Source organism: Balaenoptera borealis (assembly GCF_965194805.1).
Source record: "Balaenoptera borealis genome assembly, chromosome: 10".
Lineage (NCBI taxonomy): Eukaryota > Metazoa > Chordata > Mammalia > Artiodactyla > Balaenopteridae > Balaenoptera > Balaenoptera borealis.
Genome location: NC_138874.1, coordinates 104,171,435 through 104,186,422, shown reverse-complemented (window position 1 = coordinate 104,186,422; position 14,988 = coordinate 104,171,435). Strand labels below are relative to the sequence as shown.

The window sequence follows — 14,988 nt, the reverse complement described above, 5'->3', positions numbered from 1 at the left end:
GGAAAGAAAAATAAGCAGGGAGCTGTGGTGGCCCCCAAGCTGTAAGCTTATTCAGCTTTCTGCTTTGCGGAGAACTGCTTGTCTCTTTCTTGGTATGCACTCCTGACGCTGCGGTATTGAGCGTAAAAAAGGAAAATGGCTTGCGGCCAGTTTCGTTCCAGGTGCCTGCTCTGGATCTAAGAGCCCCTGGTTGCTCCCCAGAAGAAGGACGTGCTGCCCTGAGGGGGAAGTCTGTATCTCCAAAGAATGGCCCATAAGGCATGCTGATGCATAGATAGTGATGCATAGATAATGGCGCATAGATAATGGCGCATAGATAGTGGCGACAGAATTATGTGGAAATACAAGGTTTGCTGATTTGTTGTCTGGTATTCGTTCCGTACTAAACCTATATATACATTCATGCTCTTTGAATAAACTAGCCTTGCAACCATCAGTTGTCTTGGCCCTTCTGACCCCATACTGGTGCTTTTCAGTTCCTTACCCCTCACCGCCAGGAACTTCTAGCTTTCTGCAGCCGGTCTGCGGCAAGTGGCGCCCGAACAGGGACCTGAGTGCGTGAGGCATTTCGGAAGATTTCAGGTAAGTAGAACTCTCGAGTGAGATAGTGTGGCCACAAGAAATAATTTCGTTTTTAGGACGGTAACTCGAGAAAGAGTCAGAAGTAAAATAATATGGGACAAAAGGGCTCTAAGGAGCGTGATTTATTTGCTCAGGTTTTGCTTTCAATGTTAAAAGCCCGTGGAACTAAGGTAACTACCTCACAACTTCTGGAATTTTTGCAATTAGTATATGATGCTTGTCCTTGGTTCCCTGAAGGAGGATCAGTGGACTTAGCAATTTGGACTCGTGTAGGAGATGAATTATCTAAATATCATGAAGCTCATGGACCATCTTCTGTTTCAGTTTCCATTTTTAGCTTGTGGAATTTAATAAGAGATTGTTTTAATCCAATTTATGATTCAGTTCCAAAATTAACAGCTAAATCTGTAGAACATATTGCTGCAGTAGCTACTGCTCCTCCGTTGCCACCGAGGATAAAAAGTGTTAATTCACTTGATGATGATGACTTTTCTTTTGATTTAGCGGGTGAAGAAGCCAAATATGAGGCTGAAAAATATCCTGATGAAAATATTCTTCCGCGGTTACAGCAATTACATGTCTCTGTCCCTATCCCTCCTAAGCTTAGTCCTTTACAACAAGCAGTACGGGGAGCTCTTAATAGAGGGGAGGATCCTTTATTCTGCTGCCCGGTGGTGGAACGACCCAATCCTCAAAATCCACAACAAAATAATCGGGAATATCAGCCTCTCTCCTTTAAGGTTTTGAAAGATTTAAAAGCAGCCTGTGCACAATATGGGCCTACAGCCCCTTTCACTATTACTATGTTGGATACTATTGCAACAGAAGCATTGCCTCCAGCAGACTGGAAATCTATTGCTCGTGCTTGTCTCACTGGTGGCGACTATTTACTTTGGAAATCAGAATATTATGAAAAGGCTGCTGAACAAGCTGAAAGAAATACTGCACATAATGTGCTAGTAAATTATGAGATGTTGATTGGGGAAGGACAACATCAGTTATTACAGGATCAATTAGCTTTCCCTTTTGTGGCTTATGCTCAGATCAGTCATATAGCTCTACATGCATGGAAACATTTACCTGCCTCCACTAGGACTGAAGACCTTGCTAAAATAAGGCAAGGGGCAGATGAATCTTATGCTGATTTTGTGGCTAGATTATTACAGGCTGTTGATAGAATTATTTCTGATGGTCCTTCTGGAGCAATTATCGTCAAACAATTGGCTTTCGAAAATGCTAATAATATTTGTCAAGCAGCTATACGTCCATGGAAAAGGAAAGGAAATTTAGAGGATTATATTCGAGTTTGTTCTGATATTGGATCATCTTACTTACAGGGAGCAGCTATAGCTGCAGCCCTAACTAAGGCAGGATTTGGGCCAAATGCTAAAAGTAAAAACTGTTTTAAATGTGGGAAGCCAGGTCATTTTGCAAAAAATTGTACTGTTGATACTCCTAATATGCCTATCGTAAGTTCTGTGCCTCAAGGTAAATCTCCTCCTCCCACAATTTGTCCCCGATGCAAAAGAGGACGGCATTGGGCTAAAGAATGTCGATCAGTGACTCATAAAGATGGAACTCCCTTGTCGGGAAACTTCCGGAGGGGCCTGCTCCGGCCCCATCAAACAATTGGAGCAATGTCAATAATCCCCCCACAACCTGCTCCACCGCCTCCAGCTCAGACCTTTGTTCCTCAGGGAATGGAATCTCCTCCCTTCAAAGGGCCACGCCAAATAGTGCAGGACTGGACCTCTGTGCCTCCACCCAATTCTTATTAACCTCGGATATGGGACCCCAAGCCCTTCCTACGGGAACTTTTGGGCCTTTACCCCAGGGAACGGTTGGTATAATCCTTGGAAGAAGTAGTATGTCTATGAAAGGCTTAACTATTATTCCTGGGGTGATTGATGCTGATTATGAAGGGGAATTAAAGGTTATGGTTCAAACATCAAAAGGATCTTTTCTTATCACACCCGGTATGCGAATAGCTCAGCTTCTATTAATTCCATACATACCAGAAGGAAAAATTTTACAACATAACAAAAGAGGAACTGGGGCTTTCGGTTCCTCTGATGCAGTTTATTGGATTCAACAAATTGGTAGGGAAAGACCACAATTGGTATTAAAAATAAATGGAAGGCCTTTTTCTGGGTTATTAGATACTGGTGCTGATGTTTCTGTTATTTCGTTTATACATTGGCCAAAAAATTGGCCCGTGCACCAAACCATTACACAGTTGCAAGGTATTGGCCAATCTAATTCTCCACAACAAAGTTCGCAATACCTACATTGGCAGGATGCTGAAGGTAATCAAGGATTATTCAAACCCTACGTATTGCCCGGATTGCCAGTTAACCTTTGGGGAAGAGATATATTACAACAAATGGGAATCCTATTGCTTAGTCCCAACCCTACTGTAACTAATATATTGTTAAATCAAGGGTATGATCCTAGGAATGGTTTGGGAAAAAATCAACAGGGAAATAAAGTACCCTTACAGACTGATAATAAACGGGATAAAACAGGCTTGGGTTTTTTCTAGGGGCCTTGGATTCTCCTCCACCACATGCTGACCCTATAACTTGGATTTCTGATAATCCTGTCTGGGTGGACCAATGGCCCCTTTCTAAGGAGAAATTAATGGCGGCTCATAATATAATTAATGAACAGCTTGCTTTGGGCAGACTAGAAAAGTCTAATAGCCCTTGGAATACTCCTATATTTGTTATAAAGAAAAAATCGGGAAAATATCGTTTATTGCAAGATTTACGTGCTGTTAATCAAACTATGGTAATTATGGGAGCTCTGCAACCAGGTTTGCCTTCTCCTGCAGCCATACCTAAAAATTATATGATTATTATTATTGATCTTAAGGATTGCTTTTTTACTATTTCTCTATTTCCGGCTGATAAGTTGCGATTTGCTTTTAGCTTACCCTCTTTAAATTTTATAGAACCTATGCAACGTTATCAATGGAAAATGCTGCCTCAGGGTATGGCTAATAGTCCTACTTTATGTCAACAGTTTGTAGCTCAAGTTATTGCCCCTGTTCGTAAACAGTTCCCTCAGATATATTTTATTCATTATATGGATGACTTATTACTTGCTTATTCTGATAAACATATTTTACTTAAGGCTTATAATTCCCTTCAAAGTCATTTGTCACGATCAGGACTAGTCATTGCTGCTGACAAAGTACAGATGAACCCACCTTTCTCATATCTTGGTAAGTATATCACAAATTATAATATTACACCTCAGAAGATAGAGATACGGACTGACGTTCTTAAAACTTTAAATGATTTTCAAAAGTTATTAGGAGATATTAATTGGCTGCGACCTTCTTTAAAATTAACTACGGGTCAGTTACAGCCTCTTTTTAATATCCTAAAGGGAAGTCCTGATCCTTCTTCCCCTCGTATTTTAACTTCTGAAGCTCAACAAGCACTCAAGCTTGTAAACAAAGCAATACAATCTGCTCAGCTAACTAGAATTGAGCCTTCTTTACCTATACTATTAATAATCTGTGCTACGTCACATACCCCTACCGCCTTATTATGGCAAGAAACAGGAATTCTTGAATGGATTCATATGAAAAATACGCCTAATAAAGTCATTACACCTTATTATGAGTTAATAGCAACCCTTGTTCAATTGGGTCGTAGAAGAAATATTCAGTTGGTAGGATATGAACCAAATTCTATTATTATACCTTATACTACTTATCAATATTCTTGGCTATTATTTGTCTCTGATTTTTGGGCTCTTGCTTTTGCTGGATATTCAGGAATTATTGATAATCATTATCCTTCTAATAAGCTCCTTCATTTTGCTACTCAACATCTATTTATTTTTCCAAAAACTATCTGTTCAACTCCTATTCTCAATGCCCCAAATGTTTTTACTGATGGTTCTGCCAATGGCATCGCTGTGGTTATTTCTGATGACTTACTTCATAAAGAACAAACAGATCATACCTCTGCCCAACGAGTTGAATTACATGCGATTTCCTTGGCTTTTCAAATCTTTTCACATTGTTCTTTTAATCTCTATACAGATAGCCATTATTTGGTTACTATTTTGCGTAACATAGAAACTGCTATAATTGGCAATACTGTTGATTCTCAATTGTTTCAGACTTTCTTTCAACTACAAAAGATTATTCGTCAGCATGAGTTTCCTGTAGCCATATTACATATTCGAGCCCATTCAGGTCTCCCTGGCCCATTGTCTTTGGGAAATCAATTGGCTGACGAAAATACAAAGATTATAGGCTTAAGTTTATCTCAACCTCAGGATCTTGCTACTCAATCACATAATTTACATCATCAATCTGCTGCTATGCTTCAAAAACAATTCTCTATTTCTAGAGAAACAGCCCGATACATTGTTAAGTCCTGCTCTAAATGTTTACCCCACCTTCCTGTTCCACAATTTGGAGTCAATCCTCGGGGTTTACTCCCTCATCATCTTTGGCAAATGGATGTTACTCATATTCCCTCTTTTGGTAAATTACAATTTGTTCATGTAACTGTTGATACTTACTCTAATTTTATATGTGCTACGCCTTTGGCTGGGGAATCTACTAAATATGTAATTACTCATTTATTTCATTGTTTTGCATCTATGGGAATTCCTAAAGCTTTAAAAACAGATAATGCTCCAGGATATACGAGTAAAGCTTTTGCCAATTTTTGTGCAACTTTCCATATTTCACATAAAACAGGCATTCCCTACAATCCTCAGGGTCAAGGTATTGTAGAACGTGCCAACCGACAATTAAAAATTACATTACAAAAAATAAAAAAGGGGGAATATGATAGATCTCCTCAGATTATGCTTAATCATGCTTTATTTATTTTAAATTTTTTAACTTTAGATGCATTTAGTCACACGCCTTATGAACGATTGTTTACAGGTCTTTCTGGAACCCCTCCTGAAAAAGCGCTTGTTAAATGGAAAGATCCCATGACTAACCTTTGGCATGGACCAGACCCTGTTTTAGTATGGGGCCGAGGCCATGTTTGTGTTTTCCCTAGGGAGGCAGACTCTCCGCGGTGGCTCCCGGAGCGCTTGGTTCGACATTATCATGCCATCACCAATAAACACCCTGACTCGAAGAATGCGTCGCCTGAGGCTCTCGCAATCGACCACAGCACACCCCAACCGGTTCCCCCGGCGGACGAGAAGAATGCGGCGACGGAGTAGGAGACAACTTGTCAGGGAGGCGAGGGGAGATCGAAATCAAATTACTTGGTATCAATTGCAATGTTTAGTATTTCAAGCACGTAGGATTATGGAGGAGAGTGCTCATCCTCGCTCTCCTCTTACCTTTTTTTTAGCCATGATAGCTGTATTGGCAGCCCCACCTATAGAGGCTAAATCTTATTGGGCTTATGTACCCGATCCTCCTTTATTACAACCTGTTACATGGTCTGAAGCTGACCTTCCAATTTTCTATAATGATTCTACTTTTGGAAGAGTGCTAGGAAATTTGCCTATTACTAATACTTCTGTTAATTACTCTAATTGGCTTAATACTCCCCCTGTTTGTTTAAGTCCTATGAGTACCAATTCTGGTTGTGTTAAGGCTGTTGCTTTAGAACATGCTATTTCTTACCAAACCACTGTAAATTCTCAATTTTTTACTCATTTACGTAAAAATTATAAAGCTGTGGGATCTAATATTTGTCTTCCTTGCAAACAGACTGTTCCTAGACGAGAAGATTTATCCACCTTTGTATTTTGGTATAAGGATAACGTTCCCATTCACATGAATGCTAGAGTAACTAAGCTTGCTTCTAATACTTCGTTGGATCATTCTCTATGCATATATCGCTTGAGAATTGAAGATACTGGACATTATTTGTGTATTGAAACTACCATAGGTAATCAAGGGACGTTATTAGCTGGACATCAAATTACGGTCGTAAAGACTGTCACAGGACTACAATTTCCTGCTTTTATGGCTTCTGAATTCCCGCAGTTTGATTTTCCTGTTTGTAATGATACATGGACTAAAGCCTCTGTCTGGTGTACTTTAGATTATGATAATGGCACCATACTAGTTTCTTCTGTCCCCGTTAATAATAACAGCCTTGTTTTTTACAAGCAATGGGAATTCTGGAAACTTGCCTTATCCTTTTCTTATAGACCGGTGATTACTTGCGTCGCTCCTCCTTATGCTTTATTGATTGGAGATTTAATTGTAGAAAACACTATGAATCCTATAGGTTATAATATTACTTGTGTTAATTGTATCTTTAGTAGTTGTGTTTTGCCCGTTAAAGGATCTGCATCTGTTATGATTATGAAGCAACCTTCTTATATAATGTTACCTGTTAATTTGTCTGAACCATGGTATCATAACACTGGCATGCAAGCCTGGCTGGAATTGACTGAAGCATTAAAACGACCAAAGAGATTTATAGGTGTTCTAATATGTGCAATCCTAGCCTTAGCAGCTTTAACTGCTACTGCGGCCACTGCTGGGATTGCTCTTTCACAAACTATTCACCAGGCTCATTATGTTAATCAGTTATCTAAAAATACTAGTGTAGCATTAGCCCTACAAAGTCATATTGATACCCAACTAAAAACGGAAGTAGATGAATTAAAAAATGTTCTAATAGGAATAGGGGATCAAGTTATGGCTTTAAAATTAAAAATGCGTTTGATTTGTCATGCCAAATATACCTGGATTTGTGTAACTCAACATTTATATAATGATTCACAATGGGATTGGGAAAAAGTAAAAATGCATATATTAAGTGTATGGACTGATGGACACATTAGCCTTGATATTCAAAAGTTAAATGCCGAAATACAAGCTATTCAAGAGGCCCACCTGGACGAAGATGGACCCCAGAATTTGATTCAAGGATTATTAGATCAACTACAAGGGCTAAATCCGATACAATGGATTCATGGAGGGCTCTCAGGCCTGATATCAATTGGTGTACTACTTTTATTGGTGATCGGTTTATTACCTTGTATTGTTAGATTTGTAATGGGGCGCTTCGCTGTCTTGCGTCAGGATGTTCATGGCTTAAAACTACATTATCAAGCTTTAAAAAATAATAAAAAAGGGGGAAATGTGGTGGCCCCCAAGCTGTAAGCTTATTCAGCTTTCTGCTTTGCGGAGAACTGCTTGTCTCTTTCTTGGTATGCACTCCTGACGCTGCGGTATTGAGCGTAAAAAAGGAAAATGGCTTGCGGCCAGTTTCGTTCCAGGTGCCTGCTCTGGATCTAAGAGCCCCTGGTTGCTCCCCAGAAGAAGGACGTGCTGCCCTGAGGGGGAAGTCTGTATCTCCAAAGAATGGCCCATAAGGCATGCTGACGCATAGATAGTGATGCATAGATAGTGATGCATAGATAATGGCGCATAGATAATGGCGCATAGATAGTGGCGACAGAATTATGTGGAAATACAAGGTTTGCTGATTTGTTGTCTGGTATTCGTTCCGTACTAAACCTATATATACATTCATGCTCTTTGAATAAACTAGCCTTGCAACCATCAGTTGTCTTGGCCCTTCTGACCCCATACTGGTGCTTTTCAGTTCCTTACCCCTCACCGCCAGGAACTTCTAGCTTTCTGCAGCCGGTCTGCGGCAGGGAGCTGAGTTCATCATCAACTACTGTTGAGAACCTGTCAGATCTCTGGCACTTTATTTTATCCTTAAGGGGAACTGAAGAGAAAGATTTGAAATCACCCTGACCCTAAAAAAGCATCCATTTCACTGAGAGTCATTTAAAGAAAACAATCAGGAGAAAGAATAATCAGAAATTGTAAGCAGATGGAAAAGGATATGCACAAAGAGAGAAATAAGTGTGGTTTGTGATTTAGTTACAAGTTATACTCAACATTGGGCATGTTTACAATGTGGACAATGTGGAAGCAATGAGAAGATCTCTAAGAGGATACATAGAGTTACCTCGAATTCAAAATATACTTTTTATGCAGGAAAAGGAGAATCAGAGGAAAAGGCTGGCTGTGATCAAGTGAAGGAGAGGGTCCCTGGGTCCATGAACCCCACCTGTCTTGTGCTGACAGCAAGAACTTATCTTCAATATTCCAGGATGGTTGCATCAAGCTTTTATCCTCCGATGCCGTAAAACATTCCAAACATGTAAGTAAGTTCCCTAATTAGATTCCATATTTATGAAACAAGCTTCTAATCATATTTATAATTTGGCATCCCATATGACACACATACTGGGAGAAAAGAAGCTGCCCAAAAGGATCACTTTGCCCTGCTAGTGAGATTACTCATTGTAATGACAACAACAAATTGAAGTGTTTCCGTACGTACATACATGTGTTATGTTACACACAAATACACACATATATTCAACACGTATTTTTTAAGAGAAACACTTGCAAATCTGAATTTATAGCAAGGCAGATATCTAGATATTTGGGTAGAAGTTTGTATTCTAGTAAAATTTTACCATGCTGTAAATTAGAACCTTGTAAATATCTTTATTGTGCTATCTGGTAGTATTATTTATTTCTTCTGTTCAGTCTACATGTTTTGCTTAACTGCTGATGGTGCCTCATTCATCTTACCTGACTGCCCTGGGGGAGGGGCACCTGATGATCCTCGTGGTAGACAAAGAAACACAGTCAGAACTGCCGCTCTGTTCCCAGCACATGGTTCAATGGCTATTGGTTTGGGTGCTCCCTGAAAAAGAAAACCCATTCTAAATTTGCATAGTTTACATGACACTGCTATTTTACTTTTTTCCTACTATGCTTCAGGCAGCTAAAATGTTTATTCCTAGTGGTTGAAGGCACACCATTTCTCATTTTTTAATAGTTCAATTGAATATTTTATTGTAGTAATATGTAGTTTTTTTGTAATGGTGGTCGTTTACATTTAGAAGACATTTTTCTTGGGGCATTATATATTAGCACATATTTTTGCAATTTTTGAAAAGTACTCATTGCTTTGTTCTATTTTTATCTTGTTTTTTTTTCTCTAATAGATTTTATTTTTTAAAGAAGTCTTAGGTTTACAGCAAAATTAAGAGGAAGCTACGGAGATTTTCCATAAACCCCCTGCCCCCATGCATGCCCAGCCTCCCCTATCATTAACATCCCCCCCCAGAGTAGCACATGTGGACAAGCTGAGGAACCAACACTGACACATCTCTACCACCCGGAATACATAGTTTACATTGGAGTTCACTCCTGGTGTTGTACATTCTATGGGCTTGTCAAATGTATAATGACATGTATTTTTCATCATAGTATCATACACAGAGAAGCTTTCCTGCCCTAAAAATCCTTTCTGTTCTGCCTATTCATCCCTCACCCCACCCCCAACCCCTGGAAACCACTGATCTTTTTACTGTCCCCATAGCTTTGCTTTTTCCAGAATGTCATATAGTTGAAATCATATAGTATTTAGCTTTTTCAGATTGACTTATTTCACTTAAAAATATGCATTTAATGTTCCTCCATGTCTTTTTTTATTGGAGTATAATTGCTTTACGATGTTGTGTTAGTTTCTGCTGCACAATGAAGTGAATCAGCTCTATGCATACATATATCCCTTCCCTCCCTCGGACCTCCCTCCCCCTACCCCCATCCCACCCATCTTGGTCATCACAGAGCACCGAGCTGAGCTCCCTGTGCTATACAGCATGTTCCTACTAGCCATCTATTTTACACATGGTAATGTGTTTATGTCAAACCTAATCTCCCAATTCATCCCACCCTCCCCTTCCTCCCGTGTCCCCAAGTCCGTTCTCTACGTCTGCGTTTCTATTCCTGCCCTGCAAATAGGTTCATCTGTACTATCTTTTTACTGTCCCTGTAGTTTTGCCTTTTCCAGAACGTCATATAGTTGAAATCACATTGTACTCAGCTTTTTCAGGTTGACTTATTTCACTTAAAAATATGCATTTAATGTTCCTCCGTGTCTTTTCATTGTTTGATAGCTCATTTATTTTTAGTGCTCCATAATATTCCATTATCTGGATGTACCATAGTTTATTTATCCATTCAGCTACTGAAGGACATCTTGATTGCTTCCAAATTTTGGCAATGATGAATAAAGCTGCTATAGACATTCTTGTACAAGTTTTTGCGTGGACATGAATTCTCAACTCCTTTGGGTAAATATTAAGGAGAATGATTGCTGCTGGATCATATGGTACCATGTGTCATTTTAACACTAAATCCTGGCACATTGTAGATGTGCAACAGGCCTACATTTGAATAAATGAATGCAATTTTTTAAGGATTTTTTTAGATATGGACCATTTTTAAAGTCTTTATTGAATTTGTTACAATGAAACTGTTTTGGTTTTTTGGCCACGAGGCATGTGGGATCTTAGCTCCTTGACCAGGGATGGAACCCACACGCCCTGCATTGGAAGGCGAAGTCTTAACCACTGGACCGCCAGGGGAAGTCCCTGAATGCATTTTAGTATATTTGATATTTGATATGTCGTCTGTGAGCCACAAAGTTATGCAATTTCTGTTGCTTTTTCGCAACTGTTTCCTCTCACCAATGATAACAGTTTATCTCCTCAAATTATCACAATCCAAAATATTCTGTTGACGTATCTTTTAAAAATTTTTTCCAGTTTTATTGAGCTATAATTGACATACAGCAAGGCATATCTTTAATATCATTTCAGTGAAATACATATGTAATAATCACCCACCAATGCATTTGTATAAATAATATGACTTTAGAAATAAAATAGAGTAAATGAATATATGATAATGATTGTAACGGTAATGCTAGTATGTTATTAAATACTTACTATGGATTAGGTGTTCAAAATTCTTTACATATATTAACTTATTTAAATCTTACAACAACCCTGTAAGATGAGAACATGAAAGCAAGAAGTTAAAAAAACTTGCTCAAATTCACACAACTAGGAAGTAGCAGGGCTGGGATTTATACTCAGGTAGGCTGCTTCCTGAGTCCATGTTCTTAGCAACACAATGCAGTTTATCATATTGTGAATGTACAAAAAAATCATGCACCCACACACACAAACATAAACACATGTGCAAGCACATGTGTGTGAACATACACAATCCAGGCATACACATGTGAACAAAAACACACAGAGAATTTAGGTTTAAATACAACATCACCTTTGAAACAACAGGAACATCATTTGGCTGAGGAATGGTGGTTTTGGCTATTTCACTCAAAAAGTACAGGTGAGACACGGTTGACTTAATCAAAGTAACATCTATACATAAAGGCAAAATTAAATGGAAGAAAAAATACCACTACTTTAATTATTAGAACAAATGATTTGTTTAGTCTTGTTTTTTTTTTTTACTGATATTTGAATTTTTCAGGAGGAATACAGACATATGTAGTCATCCACCTAGAATATTTTAGAATATTGCCGTTTCCAGAAAGTTTAATAAGGCATTAAAGATAAAATATGTTCCCTTTCATGTAAAACTTAGACTGAAATTTCTGGTGACAACGGTTTTATGTGGTTTTATGTGGTTATAAAGGATTTCTCCTTTATAGCAGCATAAATCTCATGTTTTCAAATTATCCTCATACAGATACATTTTGGGAATTTTCAATATAAAGGTGAAAGTGGCCATGGTAGTAGAAGTAAAGGGCATAAAAATCTTCCAAGAAAATGCTGTAAGCAATGTTGCAATACTTGTATCAAGTTACAAGATCTATGGTTTTCCCCTTTAAAGCTTACATTTAATTTAACAGACTTATTTTTGAAAATGTTAAGCCAAAATCAGCATAAGTACATAGATATTCTCCAATGATGTAAATATTTAGAGAATAGGCTTGTCATATTCCAAGGCTAAAAGAAAAACACTATGAATGTTTTGAATCGTATTTCTAGGCTACTAAAATTTATCCTAATTTAATAAATGCAAAGTATATGTAAAGGTCAATTGGTTAAAATATACTAAAGGAAAATAAAATGAATTCAGGTTTAAATGATGGCGATATATTAGAAATACCCAAATCCCTTTTAATATACCTAAGAAATAATTTATCATTTCTACCATCAGGCAAGGTTTTCTTTGTCATTTTATTCGTAAGCGCTCAACGGCACTACTCAAAATATCCAAAGCCACGTTAAAATACTTGATTATAAAACTCAGAAAAGAATTTCATGATTACAACAAAACAAAACAAAACAAAACAAAACAAAACAAAACCACCAGTTGAGAAACAGTGGTTCTTGGTTTACGAGATTTAGAAAAACAAGACACAATTTGAGAGTACATCAGTTGATGAATAGCTAACATTTATTAAGTGCTTACAATATGCCTTGTGCATATTGTGTGTTGTCAGGCTACCTTTCCTGATGCTTTTAACACTAGAAGAAAAGGTTTTAAACATCAAATGCTGACATGAAAAGCACCAATTGAGAGGAAAAATTAGTGAAAAATAACTGTAAGTTTCAAGTAGAAAATGGCTTATTTAATACTTTAAACTGAAGAGAGTCAGCAACGGATAGAGTATAGTAAGATATGTTGACCATGGGAAAGGAATTATGTTTGCATAAAAGCCACTTCTGTAAAATCTTCTTTAATATAATTCTCTCACTCTTAATTCTACTGCTATTGCACAGAAAACATTCAAAAATTTCATTATATTGATAAGCTCTATGAAAGGAGATTATAATCCTATTCTGAAATCAAATTGGCTTACAACTTTGTCTATTTTTAGCTATAAAATTTTCATAAAAGGATATTAGCAAAAATATGAATTATTCATTATGATAAAAATATTAGTGACTAGCACAGCTCTTTGACACTGCTGGCAGAAATTCATATAATTTAAAAAATTATTTCCAAAGACTGTGGCAAATATCACTTTCAATAAAGTATTTTAAATAAAAAAGAAAAACACTTTATAGCACTTGAATTTTGCAAGAGAAAATAGCAAAACCCCATGAATGATATTTCTGATACCTTGAGGTTTGTCAGTTGTTTAGCAATAAATACGTAACCATGAATCAAAATCATTTCACAATGACATAACATGTTCACTGAACTGTGCAATTTATCATGTATTTTCCATGGCTGCCTTTGAAAGAGATAAGGCATGGGTTTGTTTGCCCACGGCACTCAGCAAATGTGATTCACTTTTAGGCATTTTCGTATTTGTTGTACCGAAAGAAGCTGGCGTTAGACCGTGCCAGAAAATATCACTGACAGTTATGTAATTAGCAGTCCTTGATTATTAAGCACACGGAGCTTTTACAAAAGACTTGTTTTGTTCACACTAGTGTTTTTCAAACTGTTGTACTCATATCTTCAAGTTCTTGTTTTTTTGGAGCAACAATTCTATGTTAAACTCTTTTCATTTTTCAGCTATTAAAGACAAGCAAATTACCAGAGAAGCTCCTGGAATCATAAGGATTTTCAAGATTACAGTTCTTAAAACTCATAATAACATGTCCTAAAAAAGGAAGGCCACCATCTGAACCTGGGATCCAGCCTGGGAAACTGCTGCTATAAGAATCACTGGATGTTTAGAAGATACCAACAGGCAAAGCTGGCTACTTGCTCCTTCCTCCAGTGGCCTTCTCAAAGAGTGAGTGAAGGAGTAGGTGGGTGACACTGGAAACTAACCCGAGCAGCTAAGGATTTAAGAGAATTATCTGATGTCCTTGGACTAGTCATTGCAATTTAAGTAGGGTTTTAGTTCAATGCTCTAGAACTCCAAACATTAGAAGGATGGTATTTCCCTTCTCAAAAAACTTTCAGTACTATGGAAAAGAATCTGAAAAACAGTACACACACACACACACACACACACACACACACATATATAACTGAATCATTTTACTTTACACCTGAAACTTTGTAAATCAACTATACTTCATTAAAAAATAAAATGAAATAGAAAACAAAAGCAAAACTTTCAGTACTGCCTCAGTAGGGCTTGCAAACTCAAATCTCTTCAAGGAACAGCTAACATTTCTTAAGTGCTTAAAATATGCCTTATGCTATGCCAAATGCTTACATGGGTTTAATTCTACCACAAGAGGTAGGGGATATTCCCATTTCATAATTTGTGAAACTGAAGCTCAAAGAGTTTAAATAACATAACTAAGGTTGCAGACCTAATAGGTGACCAAACCAGGATTTGGAAAACTACAGTCTATTTTCTGAGCTTGTATGCCTAACCGTTATGCATACTGTCTATAATAGGTAAGAAGACTGCCTTAACTTGCAGAATAAGACAATAAAAAGCGGTCGGCACCACAGTGAGCTGAAAAGTACAAGATTTATTTAAAACATTAAATCTCAAAAATTTTGCTGCCAAAAAAACATGCCTATGTGTCAAAACGGGCTGAGAGCTGTCACTTTGTAAAATGGAGTCCAAGATGTCATTTCAGGGTTGCCAGGCTCTTGTGTCTCCCCACAAACTT

At 37.6% G+C, this 14,988-nt stretch overlaps 1 protein-coding gene and 1 long non-coding RNA gene across 6 annotated transcripts in view; one reads left to right on the top strand and one right to left on the bottom strand.

Moving 5' to 3' along the window:
- The window catches only part of ATRNL1 (attractin like 1), a 705,133-nt gene that overhangs the window by 120,544 nt on the left and 569,601 nt on the right, over positions 1–14,988 (bottom strand). For 4 of the 5 annotated variants that reach the window (XM_082407777.1, XM_082407776.1, XM_082407779.1 and 1 more), the window contains one exon: positions 9,155–9,269. In XM_082407777.1, the coding sequence (XP_082263903.1) occupies positions 9,155–9,269 (115 nt within the window). Of the gene's footprint in view, positions 1–9,154; positions 9,270–14,988 lie in introns of those variants that run through there. The other variant, XR_014249113.1, reaches the window with a different exon arrangement.
- Positions 398–7,006, top strand: LOC309635956. The gene is made up of 2 exons (XR_014249120.1): positions 398–582; positions 5,622–7,006. It is a non-coding gene; the product is annotated as an uncharacterized lncRNA (long non-coding RNA).